We start from the raw sequence: 27,438 nt of genomic DNA on the forward strand, positions 1-27,438 counted from the left end.
TAGAACATGTGCAACTAAATGTCCAGGTCACAAATGGGAAATTACAGACAAGCACAGGAGAACAAGTGTCGAGTCATGTAAATACCACAGATTTAGCAGAAAGGCTGTTTTTTTCATCATTCTTCTGAATTTCCGCAAAACTGAAGGAATTTATGAAGTCCATTTGTAATAGTCATAGTTACATAATATATAAAGTGCTGCAATTCATAGACCCTGTTTTGGTACGAAGACGTTCATGCTGTGGTTTTACTGTCACTTGGAACCCATATAAAAAGACCCGCTGCTGGGAGTTAGGGTCCCTTTTTAGGGTCGAGCCTGCGTTGCATGCGCTCGCGCATGCGTTTCGCAGGGAGACTCTTTTATATTTATAAAAGGGCTCGGAGCCTGTCAACTTCATCTCAGTGTTTTTTATTGGTTGGTGGGCTTCCTTAATAAAATCCGCTTGCTTTCATTAGTCGAAGGCACGCATATGGCATGCCTTTTCCAGTGGCTAGCCCTCCTCGAGCGCAGCGACCAAGTACAGAAAACATGCGAGGCTCGCTGTTTTCCATCGGGCTCGTGGACTTTTTTTTCTCTAATTTACGAGCCCGATCTCACTTGGCAGAAGTCGAGCGCTTTACGTACTTGATTTCACTTTTTCGGGTTATGTACATAAATGCACTTTTGCCCGATAGGTGAAAATTCGGGTTAGGAGTTTACAACGCGATCACCTCTAACATGAGCAAATGCGAGACCCGATGCATTGTAAATGCTTGTTTGTGCTGGATTCCATTGCAGTGGACGTTCCTGATTATTAGGGACTAGTAAATCAATGGCTTGAAAGAGGCGGTTGTATTGGCCAGGTCATCCATTTTAGTATTTGTGTTTTTAGATGTGATCTGGTAAACTCTTCACTTGTTAGACCCAAGATTGATATTTGCATGCTAATGCTTTTCTGACAGCAGTTTTCATCACCAGGTTGAAAACACAGCATTAGCATAATTTCCCCAGTCTGTTTGTATTTACAGGCAAGCAAAAGCATTGCAATAACTTAGTTTTGTTTTTAAACTTGGTTTATTTGTGTTACTCAGTGACAGAACCTGGAGAGTTTAAATTTTGAGACTAATGCTGCAATAAACTTCCTTTTAGGCAAACACAAAAAACCTTAACTGGGTAATAGAAAGCAATAAATTACAATACACCAACTCAAAGATTAAAAATAATGGGACCGAATTTCTAATTGATAAGGTAAGAATAACTATTTTCAACAACGTAAATACAACATGAACCATCATTAAATGTTTTAATCGTTTTTATGGTTAGGCGTGACAGCGCAGATGCTGCCTGACAATTATGTGAGCACCAATGGAGAGGGACTTTGGCTCAGGCCCCGTTGGGAGCCCACTATAAATGTTTTCATTGGGTAGACAGTGTGTACTTCCACAAAAAGGTGCTTGCTTTCCACTGCAGCTGAGGTCATTTTATTTATCCAGCTGGATGAGGTTGAACTTTCAGGGGCACACAAACGACATTTTAATACTGTAAAACATCACAGATAATGTATTATGTTGAATTTTCTCTAGCAGCAACACAGAGGAGAGGAGGGCAGTCATTAAGCTACACTGATTTTTAGGTCTTGCTTGACAGTAAAACTGCAATCTAACTTTATAATTAACACCAATATTATTCTAGAGGTCTTTGCTTCCACACAAATACATATTAATGCCTACACTATTTACTTGTAATGCTTCACATTACCATACAGCATTCTTTTAAAGCCAAATCTATTGGCATTGCCAATGCTTATTAATTTGATGAGGCATATTTTTAATATAACAACTGTAGACATAAATGGCACAACTATTGGTCTATGAATTAAGAGGCAAATGTACTTAAAGTATATACTCTAGGGATGAGGAGCCTTATCAAATAGTACTTCAGATGCAGCAGCACTGCTTGGGCTACTTAGTACCAAAGGATTACTTTAGGTGTTTTATGAAACAGTAAATTAACCAATAACTTTAACCAATATTACCCCAAGAAATGAATGTATTTTGTTGTAAACTTAATCCCAGTTGTGCGTGTATGTATATGCATTCTCATGCCACACATCAGAATCACTAAGTGTTGCACTGATAAAAATAATATTGCAATTAGGCATAGACTGAATATATCTGCATCAAAATAAAACTAAACGTGAATTCATCTCAATCATAAACCTATGGTCAACAGCTTAGGCAGTCAGTTCTAAAGTCACTTGTGCATGTATGTTTAGTCACCTAAACTCCAGCTAGTGCTTTTTATTATTCACCCTGTAAGGTCTCCCTCCACCTCATTGGCAGTGCTTCATCCCTTCTAGGTCAGTTACTGACAAGATTGGTAAGAGACCTCAAAAAGGCGCACCTCTATGCATTGTGCCCTTCAGGCACTTACTGTTGGGTTTGCCTGGGCAACTGCAAAATTTGCCTCCATTCACCAAGGCTCCTATGGGAAAGCACCTATTCCTTGGGAGTGTAATCACTCAAACAACTGTTGGATTCACAACGGCAAATGCCTCAGGGCAGGCTGCTCCTGCCACACCAGGATGGCCTAAGTCCTCATGCTGCTCTCCCCTCGTACACTTTTTTCCTCCATTTTTACTGTATGGCACCCAAACATGTAGTCCTATACGCATTGTCTGCCACAAAGGGTCACTACACGGACCTCTAATGCAGGTACGTCAATGACCACCACAGATTTTACATAGTAATGGAGGGTGTTCCTTCTAATTCTGAATCAAGCCTAAATGTTCGGCACATTTGCAGGGTGTGGAAAACCTATGGAAAATCCAAGCACAGAAAATCTTGACAGTTCAGTATGTATTTTGATGCTCATTCCAGGACTGTTATTCAGCTGCAAAAGAGGCATTTTATTTCAAGTACCTATGACTTCACTTTACACCCAGCTGCCATGGTAAACGCCATGTCCCAAATACAGAAAGGCTAGTCATATGTTTTCACTCAGAATAAAGTGATGCCCACCAATTAAAAAAAAGCGAAGCAGAATAACAATTTAGAAAAGGAATAATTACTTGTGCCACAGTTGTCATCCCACAGAGACATTTATGTTCTTTAGTCTGTTCATTTAGTTTACCTTTTATCCAACCATGTTTAGGTGTTTGTGAACCTGCCTCAGTGGACTGAGCTCTTGCTAGATTTATAAAAATGCTACTATTAATTCCTCAATTTGCTAAAGTTCATAATCACATTATTATCACTACTTGTAAAATATACAGACCAGTCACACACAACATGATAAAGTGTATGGTCTTACAAACCATCAAAATCGGCCAAGTTTTTTTCTTCTTTAATATATCCATCTGCATCACCATCTTCCTTGAGCAACCTATCTGTCACTTCTAAAGACATTTTGAACTTCAGATTTGTTTCTCTACAAAAAATAAAAATTCAGAAAACAATTAGATATAGTGGACAGTAAAGTGAAATAAAAGACTTGACTGAATGTAAGACGCAAGCCGTTCATAATGGCTAAAAGTACCAAGACGCTTTTGAGAGTCCATGTGATCTATAAGTATGTTAACAAAACTTTAATTTGCAATGAAATCAATATTTTGGAAATAAAGGACTGGGACCAAACAAAAGGAATCAAACAGGGTCCCTTTGAAAATGAAGGGGTTATCTGACAAAAACTCTTAATTAAAAGAGGTTGCACACAAGTGGAGGAAGCTAAACATAGGCCATCACTGCAGAAGTATAGTTAGGGATAAAACATTTTGTGTAAACTAAACTCGTGCCACACAAAACATCTTCTGAATCTACCCCCCACCACCCAAAATACAATAACAGCAAATAAATATTTTGTGAACATTTTATCTCAAACTCACCCATCCAGTTCTGCGGTTTCTACATAACAGAGGCTGTTCGGTTCTGAGCTGGTTAGCAAGAGAATATCAGCCTATCCATGAAAATAGATAAAGTAATATATCATGACTTTTCGAAAATCCAAGTCCCAAACTCTCAAAAGCCAAGCAACAAATAATTTACTTACAGGAATGCAGTCGTTTTTCTTCAGCCGAATAATTTCTCCCACTTTTATATGCTTCCATTTGGTTTTTCTGAATCTGAAAATCATTAACTACAATCAGTAGAGCACTTGTATGACACTTTATACTGCCAGAATCTCCAAGTTGTAATATTTGCTGCCTTTTATGAATCGGTATAATCATGTTTGTGAATGTAAAGGTCCAGGTATTTATAACCACAAACACCAGAGTTTAGACAAATTCTAAAATATTCCAAAATGTGGCACACTGGACACACAGAGTTATGGATCACAGAATAGGGTCAAGCCGGCAGTCATTCCTTAAAAATGTTACTTTGTTGCGCTAGTGTTGATAAGGCAGTGTACAGATGTCATCTGCCTCTGCTTAATTTGAGGACCATGTGTTGACAAAAAATGTTTTAGACCCAACTCCTAAATGGCAGAATAACCCTCATTATGCAAATCCAAAATGATCCATGCGGCAAAATGAAAATGTCACTTACCCAGTGTACATCTGTTCGTGGCATCAGTCGCAGTAGATTCGCATGTTCTGCAATAGCTCGCCATCTGGTGTTGGGCCGGAGTGTTACAAGTTGTTTTTCTTCGAAGAAGTCTTTCGAGTCACGGGACCGAGTGACTCCTCCTTTTGTCTCCATTGCGCATGGGCGTCGACTCCATCTTCGATTGTTTTTCCCCGCAGAGGGTGAGGTAGGAGTTGAATTGTAGTAATAGTGCCCATGCAATGGAGTGACTAAGTATGCACCTATTTAAGGTTGAGATGATACATATATAAATAATTGAAGGTAACTTCCAAACTGCTACAGGCTCCCGGGGAGGCGGGTGGGCACATGCGAATCTACTGCGACTGATGCCACGAACAGATGTACACTGGGTAAGTGACATTTTCAGTTCGATGGCATCTGTCGCTGTAGATACGCATGTTCTGCAATAGACTAGTAAGCAGTTATTTCCCCAAAAGCGGTGGATCAGCCTGTAGGAGTGGAAGTAGTCTGAAATAATGTCCTTAATACAGCTTGACCTACTGTGGCTTGTTGTGCGGATAACACGTCTACACAGTAGTGCTTGGTGAATGTGTGAGGCGTAGACCATGTGGCTGCCTTACATATTTCTTGCATTGGGATGTTTCCTAGAAAGGCCATGGTAGCACCTTTCTTTCTGGTTGAGTGTGCCCTTGGTGTAATGGGCAGCTGTCGTTTAGCTTTAAGGTAGCAGATTTGGATGCATTTAACTATCCATCTGGCTATACCTTGTTTTGAAATTGGGTTTCCTGCGTGAGGTTTTTGAAATGCAATAAAGAGTTGTTTAGTCTTTCTGATGTTCTTTGTTCTGTCAATGTAATACATTAATGCTCTTTTGACATCTAATGTATGTAGTGCCCTTTCAGCTACGGTATCTGGCTGTGGAAAGAACACTGGAAGTTCCACTGTTTGATTTAGATGGAACGGTGAAATAACCTTCGGCAAAAATTTAGGATTGGTCCTTAGGACGACTTTATTTTTGTGTAGTTGTATAAAAGGTTCCTGTATAGTAAACGCCTGAATCTCGCTTACTCTTCTCAGGGAAGTAATGGCGATGAGAAATGCCACCTTCCAGGTTAGGAACTGTATGTCGCAGGAGTGCATGGGTTCAAAAGGTGGACCCATAAGTCTAGTTAGGACAACATTTAGGTTCCATGAAGGAACAGGTAGTGTTCTTGGTGGTATAATTCTCCTAAGGCCCTCCATGAATGCTTTAATGACTGGTATTTTATATAGGGAAGTTGAATAGGTAGTTTGCAGGTATGCAGATATTGCTGCAAGGTGAATCTTAATGGAAGAGAAAGCTAGGTTAGATTTTTGTAAGTGAAGCAAGTAACCCACTACATGTTCTGGAGTTGTGTGTAATGGTTGTATTTGATTAATATGGCAGTAGCAAACAAACCTCTTCCATTTACTTGCATAGCAGTGCCTGGTGGATGGCCTTCTTGCTTGTTTTATGACTTCCATACATTCTTGGGTAAGTTGTAAGTGCCCGAATTGTAGGATTTCAGGAGCCAGATTGCTAGATTTAGCGATGCTGGATCTGGGTGTCTGATCTTTTGGTTGTGCTGTGTCAACAGATCTGGCCTGTTGGGCAATTTGATGCAGGGTACCACTGATAGGTCTAGCAGCGTTGTGTACCAGGGTTGCCTTGCCCAAGTTGGTGCTATCAATATGAGTTTGAGTTTGCTTTGACTGAGTTTGTTTACCAGGTAAGGAAGGAGAGGGAGAGGAGGGAAAGCGTAAGCAAATATCCCTGACCAGTTCATCCATAGGGCATTGCCTTGGGATTGTTTGTGTGGGTATCTGGATGCGAAGATTTGGCATTTTGCGTTCTCCCTTGTCGCAAACAAGTCTATCTGAGGTGTTCCCCAGAGTTTGAAATAAGTGTTCAGTATTTGGGGGTGAATTTCCCATTCGTGGACCTGTTGGTGATCTCGAGAGAGATTGTCTGCGAGTTGATTTTGTATCCCTGGTATAAACTGTGCAATTAGGCGAATTTGGTTGTGAATTGCCCAATGCCAAATTTTTTGTGCTAGCAGGCTTAACTGCGTGGAGTGCGTCCCTCCCTGCTTGTTTAGATAATACATTGTTGTCATGTTGTCTGTTTTGACGAGAATGTATTCGTGAACTATTATTGGTTGGAAAGCTTTTAGTGCTTGAAAAACTGCTAGAAGTTCTAGGTGATTGATATGCAGTTTTGTTTGATGTACGTTCCATTGTCCTTGTATGCTGTGTTGATTGAGGTGTGCTCCCCACCCTGTCATGGAAGCATCTGTTGTTATTACGTATTGTGGCACTGGGTCTTGGAAAGGCCGCCCCTTGTTTAAATTTATGTTGTTCCACCACAGAAGCGAGAGGTAAGTTTGGCGGTCTATTAACACCAGATCTAGGAGGTGACCCTGTGCTTGAGACCACTGTGATGCTAGGCATTGTTGTAAGGGCCTCATGTGCAGTCTTGCGTTTGGGACAATGGCTATGCATGATGACATCATGCCTAGGAGTTGTAATACCATCTTTGCCTGTATCTTTTGTGTTGGATACATGCGTTGTATGATGGTGTTGAAATTTTGAATTCTTTGTGGACTTGGAGTGGCTACTCCTTTGGATGTGTCTATTATGGCTCCCAGGTATTGTTGTACCTTGCGTGGCAGAATTTTGGATTTTGTGAAATTGACGGTGAACCCTAGTTTGAAGAGGGTTTGTATGATATGATTTGTGTGATTTGAGCACTCTATTAACGAATGGGCTTTGATTAGCCAGTCGTCTAGATATGGGAACACATGTACTTGCTGCCTTCTTATGTGTGCTGCGACTACTGCTAGACATTTGGTAAAGACTCTTGGTGCGGTTGTTAATCCGAAAGGCAGTACCTTGAATTGGTAATGTATTCCTTTGAATACAAACCTTAGGTATTTCCTGTGCGATGGGTGTATTGGTATATGGAAATAAGCATCCTTGAGGTCTAAAGTTGCCATGTAGTCGTGCAGTTTTAGCAATGGCAATACTTCTTGTAGTGTGACCATGTGGAAGTGGTCTGATTTGATGAAAGTGTTCACTACTCTGAGGTCTAGGATTGGTCTCAGCGTTTTGTCCTTCTTTGGTATCAGAAAGTACAGTGAGTAAACTCCTGTGTTTATTTGTGTGTTTGGCACTAATTCGATTGCATTCTTTTGCAATAGTGCCTGCACTTCTATCTCCAGGAGATTGGAATGGTGTGTTGTTAAATTTTGTGCTTTTGGTGGTATGTTTGGAGGGAATTGTAGAAATTCTATGCAATAACCATGTTGGATAATTGCTAGAACCCAAGTGTCTGTAGTGATTTCCTCCCATGCTTTGTAATAATGACCTATTCTTCCCCCCACTGGTGTTGTGTGGAGGGGGTGAGTGACATGTGAGTCATTGTTTAGTAGTAGGGGTTTTGGGGCTTTGAAATCTCCCTCTATTTCTAGGGAATTGCCCTCCTCTATATTGTCCCCGAAAACCTCCTCTATACTGTCCCTGGTAAGTGGACGGTGTTGCTTGTGAGGTGCTGGCTTGTGTGCTTTGACCCCGAAACCCCCCTCGAAAGGGCGTTTTACGGAATGTGCTGTAATTCCCTCTGCTCTGCGGGGAGTAGAGTGCGCCCATGGCTTTGGCAGTGTCCGTATCTTTTTTGAGTTTCTCAATCGCTGTGTCCACTTCTGGACCGAACAGTTCTTTTTCATTAAAAGGCATATTGAGAACTGCTTGTTGAATCTCTGGTTTAAATCCAGACGTTCGGAGCCATGCATGCCTTCTGATAGTTACAGATGTATTAATTGTCCGTGCAGCTGTATCTGCAGCGTCCATGGAGGAACGTATCTGGTTGTTGGAGATGGTCTGTCCCTCCTCAACCACTTGTTTTGCCCTATTTTGGAAGTCTTTGGGCAGATGTTCAATGAGATGTTGCATCTCGTCCCAGTGGGCTCTGTCATAGCGCGCAAGTAGTGCCTGGGAGTTCGCGATGCGCCACTGGTTTGCAGCTTGTGCTGCGACTCTCTTACCAGCTGCATCGAACTTGCGGCTTTCTTTATCTGGGGGTGGTGCATCTCCAGATGTGTGAGAGTTGGCCCTTTTCCTAGCTGCTCCTACAACAACAGAGTCTGGTGGCAGCTGTGTTGTGATGAAAACCGGGTCCGTAGGAGGCGGTTTATACTTTTTTTCCACCCTTGGTGTGATTGCCCTACTTTTGACCAGGTCCTTAAATATGTCTTTTGCGTGCCGGAGCATACCAGGGAGCATAGGCAGGCTTTGGTAGGAGCTGTGGGTGGAGGAGAGTGTGTTGAACAAGAAATCATCCTCGACCTGTTCTGAGTGGAGGCTTACGTTGTGAAATTGTGCTGCTCTAGCCACCACCTGAGAGTACGCGGTGCTGTCTTCTGGTGGAGATGGTTTTGTAGGGTATGCCTCCGGGCTGTTATCTGACACTGGGGCGTCGTATAGGTCCCATGCGTCCTGATCTTGGTCACCCTGGCTCATGGTGGTGTGAGCTGGGGAGTGTGATGGCGTTTGTGCTGGTGAAACGTTAATCACGGGCGGAGGAGAGGGTGGTGGTGTAACTCTTTTCACCACTTTTGGTTGTGGTGCTTGTTCCGTCTGGAACTCCAACCTTCTCTTTCTCCTAATGGGGGGAAGGGTGCTTATTTTTCCTGTCCCCTGCTGAATGAAGATACGCTTTTGCGTATGGTCCACATCAGTTGCTTGTAGCTCTTCCTCAAACCTATGCTTTTGCATTTGGGAGGTTAGCGAGTGCTCTTCTGTATAAGAGCCTGAAGCCGGATCGCTTGCAGTTTGTTTCGGCATCGAAACTTTGTCTGCGTGTTTTTTCGGCTCCGAGGTGACTTTTTTCCTTTTCGGGGCCGAAACCTCTCGGCGTCGATCTGTTTCGGTGCCGCTGTCTCGGCGTCGAGCCGTGTCCACACCGGCATCTCGGTGTCGAGGCTTGTCTCCAGCACTTTCTCGGTCCCGAGAAGGCTGCGTGCCGGTGTCTCGACCGGAGTCGGACGATCTCGGCACTGTTTGGGCCTTTTTCGGTGCCGACGGTCGGTCACCGAATTTATGGGTCGAGCCATGGCCTGGTGGCAGTGGCGTCCCCTGGGCCTTGTAAATGTTTCTTTGTGTGGTTTTCGACGTCTTACTCACGGTTTGTGGATCGTCGAATCCTTCGGAGTCTGAGTCTTGGATCGAGAAGGTACCTTCCTCTTCTTGTTCCTCGAACTCCCGTTGGGCTGTCGGTGCGGACGCCATTTGAAGTCTTCTGGCTCGACGGTCTCGGAGTGTTTTTCGGGACCGGAACGCACGACAGGCTTCGCAGGTGTCTTCGCTGTGCTCAGGTGACAGGCACAGGTTGCAGACCAAGTGTTGGTCTGTGTAGGGGTATTTATTGTGGCATTTGGGGCAGAAACGGAACGGGGTCCGTTCCATCGGCGTTCTTCAGCACGCGGTCGGGCCGACCAGGCCCCGACGGAGGATCGAAAAACTACCCCGAAGGGCACCGGAGCTCTTCGATCTTCGATGCGGTGTGGAATCTAAGTACGCCGATCCCGAACGCAACAATACCGACGAAAATCTTCCGAAATTAACTATTTTTTCCGTTCCGAAACTCGGAGCGACAGGAACACGTCCGAACCCGATGGCGGAAAAAAAACAATCGAAGATGGAGTCGACGCCCATGCGCAATGGAGACAAAAGGAGGAGTCACTCGGTCCCGTGACTCGAAAGACTTCTTCGAAGAAAAACAACTTGTAACACTCCGGCCCAACACCAGATGGCGAGCTATTGCAGAACATGCGTATCTACAGCGACAGATGCCATCGAACCCCTATTTTCATTACTTTGCCATCTCTACCTACAGGATACACACCCATCACGAATGGGTGCCAGAGGGCTTCTCTTTCAAGGTATGGCTTTATAGTTCAGCTATCCTCAAGACGTGATTTTACTACTTCTTTAAAATATATATAGAGTGGGTTTTGGCCGCATAGTGGAACATTGCTTTCTCACCTCATGCTACTGGATAATTAATGAACCATTACAGTTTCTAGGGAGTGCTTCCATTGGAACATATGAGGCACAATTTTAACCTAAAAATAAGAATCACTATGCAGTTTGTCACAGTCCACTCTATCTCCTATATGCATTCTATAGACAATGCAATCCTTTTGGCTACTTTTTAACCTTCATATACCAACAGGGCAGTCTTCATTGTGTTAAACAACATTTTAGTATGCAAAGGAAACACACAGCATTTCCTTATATAGTATACAACAAGTACATATGAAAAACATCAACAATTGCACTAACATTTATTATGCACCAATAATAACATTATATTGGCGGATACCTCGAATATGTTCATACCTGCCATCCGCAATAACTTCACATGACCTGTTGTTGATTTCATTATCCATTCGATGACGGGCCTAAAGATGCATTATACAAAAAAAAAAAGTTAACGATTTCTGCAATCCAACTTTAAAAAAATGTCATATTTCACAACATAACTTTATGCAGAAAGCAGTTCATAAACACTGATAAAAGCTTCATACTATGTCGTCGACAAGATCTTTGATGGCAGTTATCGAAAGCACCAGCAACAAAGGTATCAAGGTTGTGGACCAGGACACAGATGAGATTTCCGGAATAGCCTAAAAGATAATGGAAATAAAAGAACAATCTATATTGTACAAAGTTTTAATGCAACACATTAACAACACAGGTTAATTAGGATTAACAAACTAATAAATACATGTGCAGTCCATGCCTAAGGTTACGTGAGACCAATACATTTAATTTTTGCACACGGAAACCAGTGTGTTTGAGGATTGTGGGCTGGGTACAGGTTTAAAGGATGTCACAATGCATGAGTCACCTTACTGATTGATAGTTACTCTAGGTCACCAGCAACGATCCCCAATTACTCATACCCAGTCTACCTGTGACATTATACAGGCAGTAGTTAGCGGGAAAGACACTGAACTGGAAACAATTCAAGGATGGTGCTGGTGATGAAGAAGGGAAGAAACTGCATGGAGGGTGGGAAGAAGCTATTATTGGGGTGGGGCATCAGAAGTGAGGATTGCATGCTTCATGGCACCAAGAATGGTAGACTCTTATGCAGTCCTTTAGGACTCCTATTGCTCTGTTCAGTAAGTCCACCAATGCTAACACTGCATCTACTTTTCCCATCAGCCCCAGAGTCTTGCCTATAGAGCCGGCAGTCAAGATGGCTTTTTTAGTTTAATGCTTGCCGCTGACCTCTAACTGTGATACGCGTTTCTAACAAGGCCAACTCAAAATTCTATCCTTCAAAAGTAACCATTAAATTCAGAGAGAGTAAGACAGGTTATTTACATCTCTAAGAAAATGAACAAGTGTGATTGGAAGAGCTAGTATTTATCATACACACAACTTGGTGGCTCTCTTGAACATGCTGATAATCATGAAGTTACTCATCACAACAGTTCTATAGCACAAAAATCTTCTATTTCCATTGTCGGCACTACTCTGTACAAACAATCCCTTAGGTCCCAGCTACAGTCTGCTAGGCATTACTCATCACACCACTAGCCCACCACACGTGTGATGCAGCAGTCTACACTTCCTTCCACGACAATCTCCACTATTCATGCCTCTTTCAAATTTCGTAACTCAGGGACAACATCCTCTTTGTAGAGCAATAACGGTGCCTGGTAATACGTAAGGATATCATTTCCATGAGTAATGCCTGTGCGGGCAGAATTGAAAGAGCCCAAAAAGCCATTAGCTGACATTTCAGTGAATGCAAATCTCCACATGGAATACCCAGTACATTTACGTCATTTTGTGAAATGATATAAAAATGTTCAGAAAATCAGACAACTACTCTCAGGGAAAATAGTTTATCTAATGTTTATATATTAATAACACCATAATATGTTTGCACTCAAAGTTCATCACAAAACAGGTCGAAATCAACTCAAGGATTTGACTCTTTGCTAACTAGGTCTTCAGTCTTATTTTGGAGAATAACACCAACCAGCCACTTTCTAAACTGTGGTTCTCTTAGTGGTAACAAAGATGTGCCAATACGATACTCAATTTGTTTCCAATACAAGCATTTGAGAGAACAACTGAGGGTTTCTAGGAGCTCTTCAGGTGATCTTTCCATGAGAATTTAAGATCCATTTAGAAATCATGCTTGCCGGAGTTGTCTAATGCGTGGAAGCTACAAAAGCTATTTTCCTGCATCATAAATAAAGACCATTGAGGAGTCAGTGCTGGTTGCCAGAAGCATCAATTGATAGATACAGCCTTTGTAACAAAGATGATTTATTTTCTACCTCCTGGAACTCGCACGGACAATTCCCCAGTGCAGCAAATGCAGACTCTTGTTACATGTTCCAAAGATCGGGCAAGCCTTAATCGGAGGTCTCCATGACAATTCAATCACACAAATCACTTCCTTTGCTAGATGAAACAGTGTACACTTTAAACAATGGAAGCCTTGCTTTTGAAGTAATCTTCTCTAATGCTGCAACTAGATTTATGCAGGGGCTACGCAATTTACTGTCTGATTTGACCAAGATGCACCGAAGACAACAGCCAATCAGAACAAGATTTTGCTTGGGGTCATGTCATGCATGTCATAGAACTTTATTAAACTGAAAAAACCCAACGCCTTGCATAAATAGCATCAGCTTGTGTTAAGTTGACTGCTGTAATATCCTCTTCCTTGGAGGAACTAACCTGAAGTTAAATTCAACCATGCGTCACCTGGTTACCAGTCAGGCAGAGAATTATATTTATGGTGCTAAGCTTTATTCCTAATGGTATTCTATGTGTTGGACCTGGCCCTTTCTGCGGGGTCATCCCCAAACCTTTCGCCTTCCTCCTCCCATTTTTGATGAATTTGTTTTTGTTGGCTTTAGGACTTTGGACATTTTACCACTGCTAACCAGTGCTAAAGTGCAAACCCTCTGTGCTTAAAACACTGTAACAGTGGTTTATACCCAAATGGCTTATTTAATATACTTATACATCCCTAGTAAAGTGCAATGTATGTGCGCAGGGCTGATGAATTAAATGCCAATAGTTGGATTTGCCACCCACTTAAGTACCCCTTTAAACATGTCCCATGCCTGCCATTACAGAGTCTGTATGTGCAGCTTACACTTCCATTTCGACACGGCAACTTAAACCTGTTGCCAGCTCCAAACCTTCCCTTTTTAAATACATAAGTCACCCCTAGGGTAGGTATTAGACAGAGCCCAAATGGCAGTGCTGTTAGGTTTTACATGCCCTGGTAGCGAAGAGCTCTTCAATTAATTTTTCACTACTGTTAGGTCTATCTCTCCCTTAGGATCATATTGGAGTTCACTTATTACATCTTCTAAGTGTAGCTTTCCAATGGGAAGAGATGCCCCCTTCATGTCTGGTGTCTCCGGAATCACAATTTATAAACTTAAGGTGAAGTCATATTTTAAATTGCAATTCAAAATAATGCCACTTTTAGAAAGTTTTTGTTTCTTGCCATAGCCATTTAGGGCCATATGTATGAACACATTTTCCCATAGACACAGAATGAGCAAAACTGCTTGCTACATCTGGCCCTTAGTGCCTACAACTTGTCAGTGGTCACATGAATGATGTACTTTGCAGTTGGGGTTGGTGCATTCCTCCTCGACAGCCACACACAATGGGAACTTAGTGGCAAGTTAATGGGTCACCTGGGCAGGACGGGAGGGAGGAGCTGGACACAGCCTTACTTACACCTGATTAGGCTGTGTCCTGTCAACCCACAAAGGGCTTAACAACCCTGTATTGTCACTCCAGCCAGCTTGGAGCCAGGGCAGGGGATTAACAAAATTTTCTGCACTTCAAAGACACTGCCTAGAAGCTTCTCCCAACTTACAGTACCAGGGTACCAAAGTATAAATACTGGGCTTCAGACACCACCACTGTAGTACACTTCTGGACCTGTGGATACTCTGCCAGGAAGGACTGTCATGCCGCTGAAAGGACTGCCACTCTGCTGATCTGCAACTCTGCAGGAGCTGCTGTCTTGCTGTGCAGACCTGCCGCCTGCTACCCTCTTGCCTGGAGAGGAAGGTCTGGACTTGGTACCCATCTTGAAACCCAGGACCCCAGAATGACTCAAAGGGCTAATCCGCTGACCTCCTGATCAGAGCCTTAGGGAGATACAGGCTGCCCACAGCTCCTGCGCCCATCTTCAATGTGCTTCTGACCCCTTCTCTGAAACGCTTCTCAGGTCCTGCTTAAAGTCAAGCTTTTGGGCTCACCGTCAACGGGCCCTTCCACTCCAGAACCTTGTTGCAAGCATGGTCCGCACGCGTGGATCAACACTTCCAGGCTCCAGCCTGTCCATCCGCGACATCCAGCCTGCTGCATGCACCCCTGCTAAACATCACCAGCAATCCTCTCCTTGCTTCTGGTAAACTTCTTTCCTATGAATTTGACTCTTGGCACAAATCTTGAGATGGTAAAACTTCAGCGGAGCTAATCTAGGATTTTAATTGAATCTGCGCTTCATCACAGTCGGCCAGAACTGTTACGGTTCACCCAGTCCAGCTAGACTAGATAGCTGCGGTTGGCACTTTATGCTTTTAGGCACTACATTGCAGTTTATTCTTTAAAAAAAAAATCAATAACTTCAGTTCTACCGACTGGACTTTTGTCATTTTGGCCTTATTTTATTTATTACATTTCACAGTTTTTCTAATCTAGAACTTCTTCTGTGGGGTTTTCACTGTTCGAAGTGCTGAATAAAATCTTTACACACTGCCTCTACTTTAAGCGTGTCTGCTCTGTGTCAAGCTACCAGGGAGTGAGCAGTTAATTGGGGTTCCTGGTGCCGTCCCCGGACTAGGACCGTGGTTGCTGCTTGACCAGGGCTCACACCCTTGTCAACCAGTAACCCAATTTTAAACACTATGTAATGGAGAATTACAGTTTTAGCAAACATTATAGCCTCTAAAACTAAAATAGGACATAACGCTTTTACTCCTCGCTCTAACTCTGGGTCTCCCACCATCGGTGCTGCAGGCTAGGAAGTCACTCTTCATCTGCTTGACCCTCAACAGGAATAACATTCCTTTACACCGTAAGCAACCCAATTCCACCTCAGATTTACAAACACTCTTGAAAAGTATTTATTCAATTACGGATTTCCAACTTTTAAAAAAATGTTCTCACTGAGTCATGGTTAGCGTTTTAATTTGCAATCCAATGTCAACGTTCTACAGAGTCAAGATACCATTGTGGTACTCAAGCTCTGGATAAAAATAAATTAAAACAAGGATACCATTATAATTCCTAACTCTAGAAATCGTTTTAGTTCTCATCTAATTAAATATTATAAGGTGATGCTTGTTGGGTAATAATATTTCCTGACAACATTTCTCTTGTAAAAATACTGTATAATTAACTAATATTAAATACTCAAGGCAATTTCTTACTTCTGGGAACATTCAGTTTCTCAAATCATAGCGACTACCTGTTGCGTGTCTGCATCCAAATCTTACCTGAAGAATAAGCAGGACAAGGAAGTAAGCATTGGCTGCTCGCTTAAACTGTTCGAATAAATTCAGTGGTAAGAAGGTGATTGGGTTGTATTTGGAAGTCTTAATTGCATTTCCCTATTAAAAATAAAAATAACATAAGTGAGTATTTCCAGATGGTAACATTTCAGTCAACTTTAGTCCAACATAATCGGACATGTCCTCAACTACATTAAGAACCACTATTTTACCCCAATTCCAATTTGATATACTCAGAGTGCAGATTAGTCACCAGCCCTTGCAGTACATTTAAAACTATGACATGAGAGAAGGGTAAGTCCTGATTCTTCAATTATCTTTCTGGTCATCTTCATAATTCCGAACTCTACCAATTCTCTTCCCTGATCATTTCATTACTGCAAGGATAGTTAGAAGGAAGACGTGAGAATTACTTACAATTTGAATGTGCTTGGTAAAAGTTCCGAGCATACCCTATATATGAGGATCTAATTTAGTGTTGATGACCTGCAGTCTCTAACCTGTAAGATAGAGGCTGGGAAAAGGTGACTGAAACCGATGCACAGCAGAGATGGCAATGCTTTACTCTTCTTAGACACACTTGTTTACTGCTCTCAGGGACTATGTTTACTCACATAGTGTACCCTACAAATTGAGATTTCAAACTGTGCATGCACATCTCAGCTAAGTGCTGCAGTAAGTTACCGGAGCTTAAAATCTTGTATAGCAGTTTCACTGAAACAAAATGGAGTGGTTGAGGTTTCTATTGCAAGTAGCATTCAGCAACTAAAGATACAAGCAAAATAAAGAATATTTTGGGAATTGCTATTTAATATAATAACAGATTAAAACATAACTGATTATGCATATTTGTTATATTCCTTGGGCATTTTATGAGTTTCAGATGCTCAAAACGGAAACCATGTAAATGCTAACAATTGAAATTAAGGAATGCAATACAGGAGAATTATTACAGATTTTTAGTACCTTAAAAAAAGAGAAATGGTAATTTAACATGAAACAAATGTAAATCTTAGCAATTAAATACAAATAAATGACAGTAACGTAACCTAAAGTAACATGGTTCAATCACATGGATGAGAACAAGGAGATAACGTGTGGGGTTAGGTTCAAACAATGCACATTTTTAATTGAATTAACAATAAACCACTTGGCTTTCATTTCTGTGATTCAGACGTCGACATATTAGAAGAGGTTCCCCACCAACTGATACAAATGTTGGAGAAAATTTATGCAATCTTTTTCTCCTTTGCCCACCCACAAACAATTTTCTTTTTTTTTTTTTGCTCACAAGAATATTGTCGGTGAGGAATAGGGTTAGGATTGATAACATTCTCAAAACTAGGTGGGACTCAGTCTGCGGTCCAGAATATGTTATTCTGAAGCTTAAAGGGCCAGCTATGATGCTCTGGACAGCATGGCCAGATTAGTCTGGCACAGGGGAAACAAATCATGAATCATCTTCCTCGCCACTTTTATAAAAATATAAGTTGAAACACTGTCTGACATTCACTGGTGTAATTCACCGATTGTGGGACAGTCCTAAAGGTTATACAACCACGAAGAGAGGCAATGAATGAGCTCTTACATCACTTTCGCCAAAGTGCTGTTTATTAATTCTTCATGTGCTTTAATAAAAGCTAGGATTTACTTAATTTGTTAAAGATCTAAAAATTTAAACATTAGATATTAACAAAGAAAGCTGCTAGTCCTTTTTTTAATAGTCTAGTATTTCCAACAACCCTACAAATGTGGTTCCAGGGTGATGTTGAGGATTGTGCCTTTGATCTTTCCTTCCAACATGATAGTGGTTTGAAGAACCTGTGGTTTGGTCTTCTATGGGACGTCTTCCACTGGTGATGCATTAGGGTGGCTGTGTTAAAACTGCAGCCAATTCAAAGGAGGGAGCAGACCAGTACAAAAGGTTTGGTCAGAGATAAAATTGCGTACACTGGAGAAAAAAAAAAGAGACCATAATTGTGCCATAAGTATCTGGAACGAGGAGATGGAAGCTGTGGCACTCTCCAGTTCATACATTTTTCTATGAATCTCAGTAACATTCAAGTGGCATTTCTTCTAAATGTGGGGCTCTTTGGCTCTAAAGGGATGACCACACAGTGAGGATCTCTAGAAGTGACTGCCTTCATAAATCTCATGAGGCAGAAGAACTTTGTGTCCTGTGATACTTGGCAGAGAACCTTCCACTGCCTTCCATCCAAATGACATCCGTGACCTGGGTGCCACGGAAGGCAGCATTGTATCTAGAAGTGTCTGTGTAGTTGTTGCATGTCCTTTGGCAACAGGTATTCACTCTTTTCAGCTTTGTTAACGAATGTACCATGTGCCTCTCATTGCATTCCTGCTGCATGTACACATCTCTAAAGAAGAGGTACTTTTACTGAATCTTGATAATTTAGTGGACTTGAGATGATGTACAACGCTTGTCTTGCAACTAAGTCAGCGGATCGTGATCACCCATCTCCACTCTCCTGCTACTTATCATCTACCATTAAGATACTGGGTATATCCAAGAACCAAGCACAGACAGACTTGTATGAATGTGTCCAGTGGTTTTGCAGAACTTTGGAGCAATTAATACTCAATTAGAATATGCATCAAGGGTGTCCTTTCTATTATTTTAATAATATCCTTCATGGTCACACATTGAAATGAAGAATGAATGATAATTTATAGAGATCAACAGTTACCCTAAAAAAGATGTTCTGCCATTAAATTGCAACAACAGTAAGAAAGACAACACTCTAAACTAATGTTGTAAGAGATCGGTATAGAGATTTTTCCTAAAATCTAGATAAATACTTTGTTGATGATTAGAAGGCAATTGATTCCATGGCTTGGGAGAAAGGCAGCTAAAAGAATAACCTCCAAGCCTTTTCTGGCGTAGAAGACCAACGATAGAGCATAGAATGCAACAAGGTTGTTAACGAGTCAATCACTGCTGGATGTACCTGGGTCCAGAGTCATTTGATGATCTGCGAGTCTAAGGCTTTTAATAGACACCACTTTTTAACAATAAGCTAGTGTAACGTATGCAGATAATGTAAATCATACAATAACAAACCAATCAAACATGCGGTAAGTGAGAAATGTGGTTTCTGGTCAGAAAGAGGTATGATCATTAGTTTAATCACAAAGAAAAAAAACGTCATCTTACTGAATATTTGCTCCTTTTTAAGCACAAATACGTTTTTTTCTGAAACTCTGGTAGGTTGTAGAAGAACGGGTCATTTGCACGAACTTGCCAAGAGCAATCTGGAAATGCAAGAAAACACTATTGTGAACTATGCATGCATATTGAGGACACCTGTACAATGCTTACAGCACATCGTCTCTTGGCGGGGGGGGGAACGGGGGACCATGTTCTGCTGGTTTAGAGTAGAATTATGCAACACACTTCATAGGTCAGATTATAAGAAAGAAAAACCAAACAGTGGTTACCATCTGTATTTCACATTTGTGCCCAAGTGTAGTTGTATGTTTCACAAGCGATAAACAGGCAGATGTAGCCTAAAACATTGGCATAGCCACTTATCTCTTAAGCATTTTTATCTTTGACTGTTCCTGAGTAACAGGAGGGAAGAACATTGCTTATTTCCAATGAGCCAATGATGCTGTATGACATATTACTTAATGTAACTGCATCCACAACAGGGGACATCCAGAAGTACCAGAAGTACTCTCACAATAATCTAGGACATGAGTCTGTTTTTAGATTTACCTCTAGGGGGAACCCAATGACTCCTAAAAACAAAACTCCATGCACCAATGTATTAGGGTGGTAACTGTCCCCTTAATTGGTGGAAAAAATAGATACAGTCCTTCATGTCTGAGAAAATGACTACTACACAAGTAATCATTTGTTTTTAAATAAAAGAGATTACTAAGCCAGGAATGGGCCAAATACCTACATCTGAAGGATCTCACATATACGTATTCACATCTTTGTCATCCTGCACTCTGCTACTGAAAGAATCAAATTAATGCCTCTCTTCACAGAGGCTTTAAATGGAAACAAGGCAACTGATCAGCATGAAAACACCAGGCCATGAAGTCCTAGCAGGGAAGATGAACACGGGCACTCTACATTTGTGTAGGCCAGGTCTATACAACTTTGTGGTGGTGGTTGGGGCGGGGAGGAGAGATTGATAATTACAATTTCCCACTCAGGGATACACACAAAAAACATGAAAAGCAGCCACCACACAGTTGTGACTGGCAAACAAGCCACACTCCAAGCAGATGGTTCTTTTTTCTTTAGTCGCTTACTTCATGTTAATTTTGGACAGACTGACCATTGTGCATCAGAATATAAAAGTAGCACCAACAAATACAAAATGACTTACTAACCCCCCATATGTACCACACAAGTACACCAAAGAAGACAAATGCCATCCAATCACACATCAAGCTACCTTTACCGCCATTCACCGTCTTTACTCATGGAGCGGGCAGGGTCAATCTTAAACTTCCAGACAATCCACACATCGTTCAGACACAGCAGCAGCACGTGTTTGACTCTGGCCAATCATTAACTAACAGAAGGCGAACCACTACACTCCCTAACCACCTGGCCTGGTAAACAAATGGAATTTCTAGATACAATTACCAAATCCATGTAGTAAACGGCTTCAATAACTGAACTCTATAAACACTGTTTAAGATCTAGCATTTTGAAACAGAGCTCCTTGAATTTGTCACTAATTAAGACAAAAGATGTACGATGACTTTGAACAAATAAAATATATATGCCTTTAGTTGGCCTCTGTATGAGGTAATATTTTTACCTAAAAAGCAGAACTTTAAAAACACGGTTTAAAGTGTCACAGGGCTAATTGAAAAACATAACTACGGTGCTATTGGACATTATGGCCTTTCTTATAGTCAACATTCAGGCTCTGTATCACAACTTCTCAATGTGGGTGGTCAGTAGTGGTCTTACCGCTGGGAATTTAGAAATAAAAAAGGGAACACGCTAGGGATGTCCTTTGTCCCCATTACTATTTGCACTGTATCTTGAACCATATTTGCACTGCCTAAAAAAGTCAGGGCAATTCACTCCACTGACAATTAATGCTTCAAAGTACAGCATATCTGCATATGTGGACAGGGCAGTGTTTACATTTGATCCATCTGTATTTATCCATGGTAGCAATTGAGCGTGAAGCTCAGATATTTGAGGCACTCTCTGGATATAGGCTAAAGATGCAAATTCTGTTTAACTAGCCGAGCCCAGAAGGTGATAAGAGATGTGAGGAAACAGCACAATATCTGGGAATTTGGCTCTCTTCAGTAGTCCAGGATATTGTGCCACTTAACTGCGAACCTGTTTTGGATAAATTGAGCAATCTATTTCTGCAATGGAATAGGTTACAAGTAGGTCTTATGGGACGTTGTAATCTTATAAAAATTGTGATCCTCCCCTAAATTCATATATTTATTTAGAGCCATTCCTTTAACAGTTGCTTTTTACTCTTGGGTTGAAGGTCTTGGGCCCACTCTATTTGGCAATATTAACACCCTCACTGCACAATAAGGAATTTACAACTACCGGAAGATAAAGGTGGGTGGTCGCTTCCTAGTTTAAAGTACTACTATTGGTCTGCTTTCTCAGAGCGCTTGTCCCAAGTAATGACATTTCATGCGTTGTTTTACTTGTGGTCTTTGTATTTGAAGTACGATTTCATGACCCTTCTCATTTTAAGCATATTCGGTTTAACAGCCTCCTGGTGTTTTACCAGGTGTGGCGAAGTTTAAGGTGCAAAACGTTCAACTGCCTCGCTCACTCGTTATTTGTCGTTATGGTTTAATTGGGACCTTCCCTCTTTTTCTAATGATTTGCATGTGACAGATTGGTCTAGGTCACACCTGCAATCGCTATGTCAGCTGTTCGCAGGACATCAGGTCTTAGTCTTCTTAGGATTTAGCTACAAAATTTGCAGTTCCTAGTGCAAGTCTTTTTAAGTATGTGACAATTATTATTATTCTTTTAAAGTTAAAGACTCTGGGCTGTTAAATTATGTGAGGTGTATTGAACTGCTGCACAGAACTAATAGAAGAGGGAGGATTAGTCAATTGTACTAACTACTAAATTCATACCAATACGATATATCCAACGTAGCCTCCAAATTGACTCGTCAGCTATCACTAAAAATGGCTGCTGGTGCTGTTATGGAGTCAACCCAGTTCGGTAATCGATTTGTGAATGTATTCAGGCTGAAAATACATCATTTTAAGATTCTTCAAGAAATATACTACACTCCGAACAGATATTTCAACTGGGGCAGTCAGCTTGGTTTGGAATGATTTAGGTGTGGTAAGGCAGGAACAGACACCATGCATATCTTTAACTAGTGTGGCGCATTGCATCAATATTGGCAGGGGGCTTGTGGAGAAACTTCTAGGGTGTTTCCAAGTCTTATTTACCAGTCTGCTCAGTTGATCATTTTTGGAACACTGAATGAAGTCTCCTTGAAGGTGATAGGTTTTGTTTTCTTTAGGATTCGGATGGCTAGTATTCTGGTTTGCCGTTTTTGGCATGACCCGATCCTTCCATTGGCAATTACCTGGTTTAAGTAGTTCTTGGATATTTACGGTCCACAGATGCTTATTGTCAAGAGGGGTCCTGCGAGGAAAGGTTTCAGACCAATGTGGGCAGGGGTGTACTTAGATGCTGTGGTCGGGAGGGTTAGGAGTCTGTAGATTATCTACATGGTTGCACTTCATTCATCTTTCCTCAATAATCGAGGTTGCTGGCCTCTATTTTGTTATATTGATATTTTGACATTGCGGTTTTGTTTTTCTTATTTGTGTGATATGGTGTCACCACTCTGTTGTATCAATGTTGTAAAAATGTGTGATAAATCAATACAATGTTTAAAAAAGATGCCATCTAGGAAGGTCCCAACACCCAAATTAGCTTTAGGTTTAATACATCTACTTACTTTATTTTTTAAATACATTTGTTTGTCATCACTTTACACTAAAATGCAGGCGTGAGCACAGCTATTGCAGGAAAACGTTTCAGAATCATAGCATTACAAAATTAAGTTGGACTTTTGAGGAAAAGAGGATTAATAAAAATAAATTGTACCTACAGGCATGTTTGCATTCTGAGTTTTTAGCGGACAGTATGGATTTAATCACCATATCTTAAGTTAAAGTATTTAAAGAATAATGTGTTACAAATATCACCACTAGACTTCATCACCTTCCTGAAGGCAGTGGAAGAAATGTACTTTCTATGTAAATAATTATAACAACACTTAGTGCCAGATTTATGTCTTGGTGGAGGGTACACTCGGTCCCAAACGTGACTGATATCATATTCGCCTCATTACCATCTCATAGGATATCATGGGATCGTAATAAGGTGGATGGGATACCCGCCACGTCTGTTACGGAGTATTCTTCCCAACAGCATCTAAATCAGGCCCTTAAATAACCACCCCAATTACTTTCATTTTGAAGAGAATCCAATTGAAAAAAGAAGCTGTGGAAAGACTAATAATGCATTTGTTAACACTGGCAGCCAAATCACAATATCCATGAATTTGCCCCTAAAATCCCGGACCACAATTAGGAATAGAGCATGTGCATGTCTCATGATATAGCACCAAGGATGCAAGATAAACATTATAAAATAAACATGTGAGCCACCACACATCTACCTTAAAAATAAATAAAACACAACAAAAGAAAGCAAGACCAGTCAGTAAATAATTCTCTAAAGAGCACCAGCAATTTGCGTACATATGTACTATGACTGATCTAAAGCGGTGGTGTTCTTACTGTGCTTCCTCTCAAGTACCAACCTCTAAAGTTGTCATCTACAACTTTAACAATGGGTTACACCACCAAATCTCTGACCGCATTGCCTTTCACTTCAGCACATGCAGAATCCTAAAATTAGAAGATCTCTTACCTCAGAATACTTAATATACATAAGCTCGCCGCTTTAGAACACATACAACTTTTTTGCCATTTTACATTGATTTCATCCACCCAGGACTGATCATGACACACTCCTAGGACACTAATATTCTTCACTCATTACACGCTGAACACAGCTGCAAACGCACCATTCTACTGTGCTACAGCTTAAAAGGTGTTTTTAACCATAGCCACATCTGCTGTGGTGTGAGAAGACTGTAAGAAGGTAATCACTGTATACCTCAGCAATACTGCACACATTCTGATAGGACTATATTTATCTATTTGTGTTTATCTATTTGAAAGCTGGTTTGAGATACTAGATAGCACTTGGACCACAAGCCCATTTAATTGTACACTATACATCTGTATCCATCCCAGACCTCCAAATGTCTGCCTGAGCCTTCCTCTACAACCATAGATGACCCTTATGAGCATTATCTATGATTTTCCTCTTCAACTCTTAAGGTGGACTAAGCATGTCTTCCCTTTTAAGGACAGCATATATGACTGATTATTAGTCTGTTGCCTTCCAGAAAGCAGTCTGTCCACTTGGTCAACTTGGATACACTACTGCATCATAATGAATTATCTCCATCGACATTCTTCACCCACTCCTATGACAGGGTATCATTCTTGATAATCACTCTGCGCTTACATTCCTTCAAACCCCTCCAAAGGATTATATTTATTGTTAATACTGAACTGAAGTAGCACAGTATCAAAACTTGCACGCCTGGCAGTCTTTGATCTTTTCTAGATCTTTTTCCTACTTAAGAAACCCTCTAATGGATAGGGATTTTCCCCTAGAATTAATGGTCTGCTCAGGCTTCCCCCCTTAAATAAAAACTTGAATTTGTCTATGATCCTCAAACTTCAACATCTTACTGTGAACAGAGTATATTCTCTCAGTCTGCTCATGCCAATATCCGTGCATCATGAAGATTGAATTAGTCCTTCAAACTCCAAAAGCAGACCTCATATTCCACATATGCTCATGTGAGTGCTGCATAACTCCCAATCCTTGCAGAATAAGACTGATGGCAGGTATACCTACATTCTCAACCTCTATGTAGTCAAACTATCTCAACTTTTTCTGACCCAAAAACCTCTGTATTCTTACAGAGCCATATACATTTAATTTTCTAGGTGAAATTGGGGAAACATTTTGCATGAAATTGGCATGAACTGTGAAATTAGGTCAGGGATTTAACAAATCTTTACAGCAACCAGGATTCATTGGCAATTATAGGACGCAAATATTCCACTTTAAATATTCAAACCAAATACCTATCCCTACTGATAGTAACACACTTCGCTAAAATCCTCAACATCATTTCCACCCTCATGTAATGCCCTGCTTCTACATCGGCAAAAACCTAAACATCATTTTAGAATGCTACTACTTATTTCATCTAATTGAGCAGATACAAAAATCAACTGCTGAAATGCAGCCATTCTAGTTGCCAAACCAAATTACATCCAACAAACCGGAGAACTCAACTTTAGGTAAATAAAATCATGTGTTGGTGAGTTTGCCTATCTAAATTCATCCAATGTTAGGCTGTTCTCAAATCTAGCTTAAATTTTTTTTAAAACACTTACCATTACTCAAAGCCGTGATCAAATATATGTCCTTCGGAAAAGGATAATTTTCTACCCACACAGCTTTATTCAAACTGCGCCAATCAACGTGCAAATTCACATCAGTCTTTCTTAAGCCAGGAATTTAGTAACCTAAACATACTTGATGATTCTTTAACAAACATATTTCCTCTTACAAGGCACTTAATCCAATATAAGCTTGATCAGTGTTATCCTCTTTTCTCTTGTACCGCGTACATGAAGCTTTTTAGTTCACCTAGTTTGTCAGAAAATACATTTTAATTTCTCTACTAATCCACTTTCTAAATTACCCTTAACTGTAAAAGTTGGGTTTTCTAACCAGGCTAAAAGGTCATCTAAAATTCTTCCTGCTCCTTCCTTCCTAAAACGTTAACTCCTATTGACAAATGAATCTGTTCTATTATCAAGGGCAGTGGTTCTCAACCTTTTGATTTCTGTGGACTCCTTCTTTATCATTACTGGAACTCGAGGAACCCAATTAAGTATTATTGTAATCCGGGGACCCCCCACTGAGTCATTACTGAAAGCTGGGGACCTACTCTGTTAATATTTAATTTTTGAAGCAGTAGCGGAGGAAGCTTCACAGACTCCCAGGCGTCCTCGGACCACAGGATGGGAACCACTGATCTAGGGTCTCAACTTCATGTACGGTAGACCATTTCTAATTAATTCCATTCTGCTGCCTTTAAATGCTGTTAGAACTATATTAGACATAAGCAATTTCTTGTTTTTTTTATTTTTATATATCAACAGAATAGCAATTATTTAGCTGCCTTGTGAAATTATACTGATCCCAAACCCTTGACAACCCTAATCTCCTTCCACCCACTTACACCCCTGCAAACAAGTTCTCACTACCATCATTTTCCTGAATTTCCTTGTCTCTGACATTTAACATAACATTTTATACCACCTCAAAAACGTCTTCTACTCTACATCCTTCACCCGTAAAATATACCTCAATAATTTTCCACCTCCTTCCCTAAAGGCTTATGCCGAACATGTATCAGATTTGAACAAATTTAACAATACTGCCCCAAAATTTTAAAAGATGTTTTTAGTACTTGGTTTCCTTTCTTTACTATATTTAATTTTTCCAACATTATGACTCCTACCTTGGGCCTTCCCAACTATAACAACTCTTTGTAGCAACCAAGAAGCTATAACTGTAAATGAGCAAATGATTTAGGACCCACATTATGTTTAGGATGATTACATTATTTGCAAGTTCATTGTAGAATGAGCTCAAAGGTTTGATTTTAATCCTCATTTGTAGGAGTATTAAAGTGTATAATTATATTCTCCTCTGGTTGTGTCAGTTAGGAGTATATTTGTATTTTTTACAAGCCTCGGCCTATACGGAGATATGATCATTAGAAATATGCAATCCCAAATGAGTTAAACTAGGCTTCTGGTCTGACATTACTCCCATTAACCTAAAATAAATAGAACTTGACTTAGCCACAAGAGTGGCTGTAAAACGTTCTGCTTTCTACCCGATGTCAAAGGCATCGTGAAAGGCGCTACCAGGACACTGCTTTTCAGAGAGCTGAAGTTTCAGTTGGAACAAGCGAAAGAAACACATCAGAGCTAGACAGAAACAAATCTGCTGCTGTTCCACGTTGGAAAGAGTGTTTTACAAGCAAAACTGCGGAATCAATTGCACCTTCCTCTTTCAGCGGGGAAGCCATCTCTGTGCAGACAAGTAGGCAAAACAGTAATAGTTGCTTGAATGAAAGTTTGCT

At 40.8% G+C, this 27,438-nt stretch overlaps 1 protein-coding gene across 4 annotated transcripts in view; it reads right to left on the bottom strand.

Moving 5' to 3' along the window:
• ATP8B1 (ATPase phospholipid transporting 8B1) overlaps positions 1-27,438 on the bottom strand; it is a 306,728-nt gene that overhangs the window by 190,662 nt on the left and 88,628 nt on the right. For all 4 annotated transcript variants that reach the window (XM_069220066.1, XM_069220071.1, XM_069220080.1 and 1 more), the window contains exons 3-9: positions 19,293-19,390; positions 16,103-16,216; positions 11,129-11,227; positions 10,941-11,002; positions 4,027-4,099; positions 3,863-3,933; positions 3,296-3,408 (exon numbers count right to left, since the gene is read on the bottom strand). In XM_069220066.1, the coding sequence (XP_069076167.1) occupies positions 3,296-3,408; positions 3,863-3,933; positions 4,027-4,099; positions 10,941-11,002; positions 11,129-11,227; positions 16,103-16,216; positions 19,293-19,390 (630 nt within the window). The remainder of the gene's footprint in view (positions 1-3,295; positions 3,409-3,862; positions 3,934-4,026; positions 4,100-10,940; positions 11,003-11,128; positions 11,228-16,102; positions 16,217-19,292; positions 19,391-27,438) is intronic.

The sequence above is a fragment of the Pleurodeles waltl genome, chromosome 1_1 (assembly GCF_031143425.1).
Source record: "Pleurodeles waltl isolate 20211129_DDA chromosome 1_1, aPleWal1.hap1.20221129, whole genome shotgun sequence".
NCBI lineage: Eukaryota > Metazoa > Chordata > Amphibia > Caudata > Salamandridae > Pleurodeles > Pleurodeles waltl.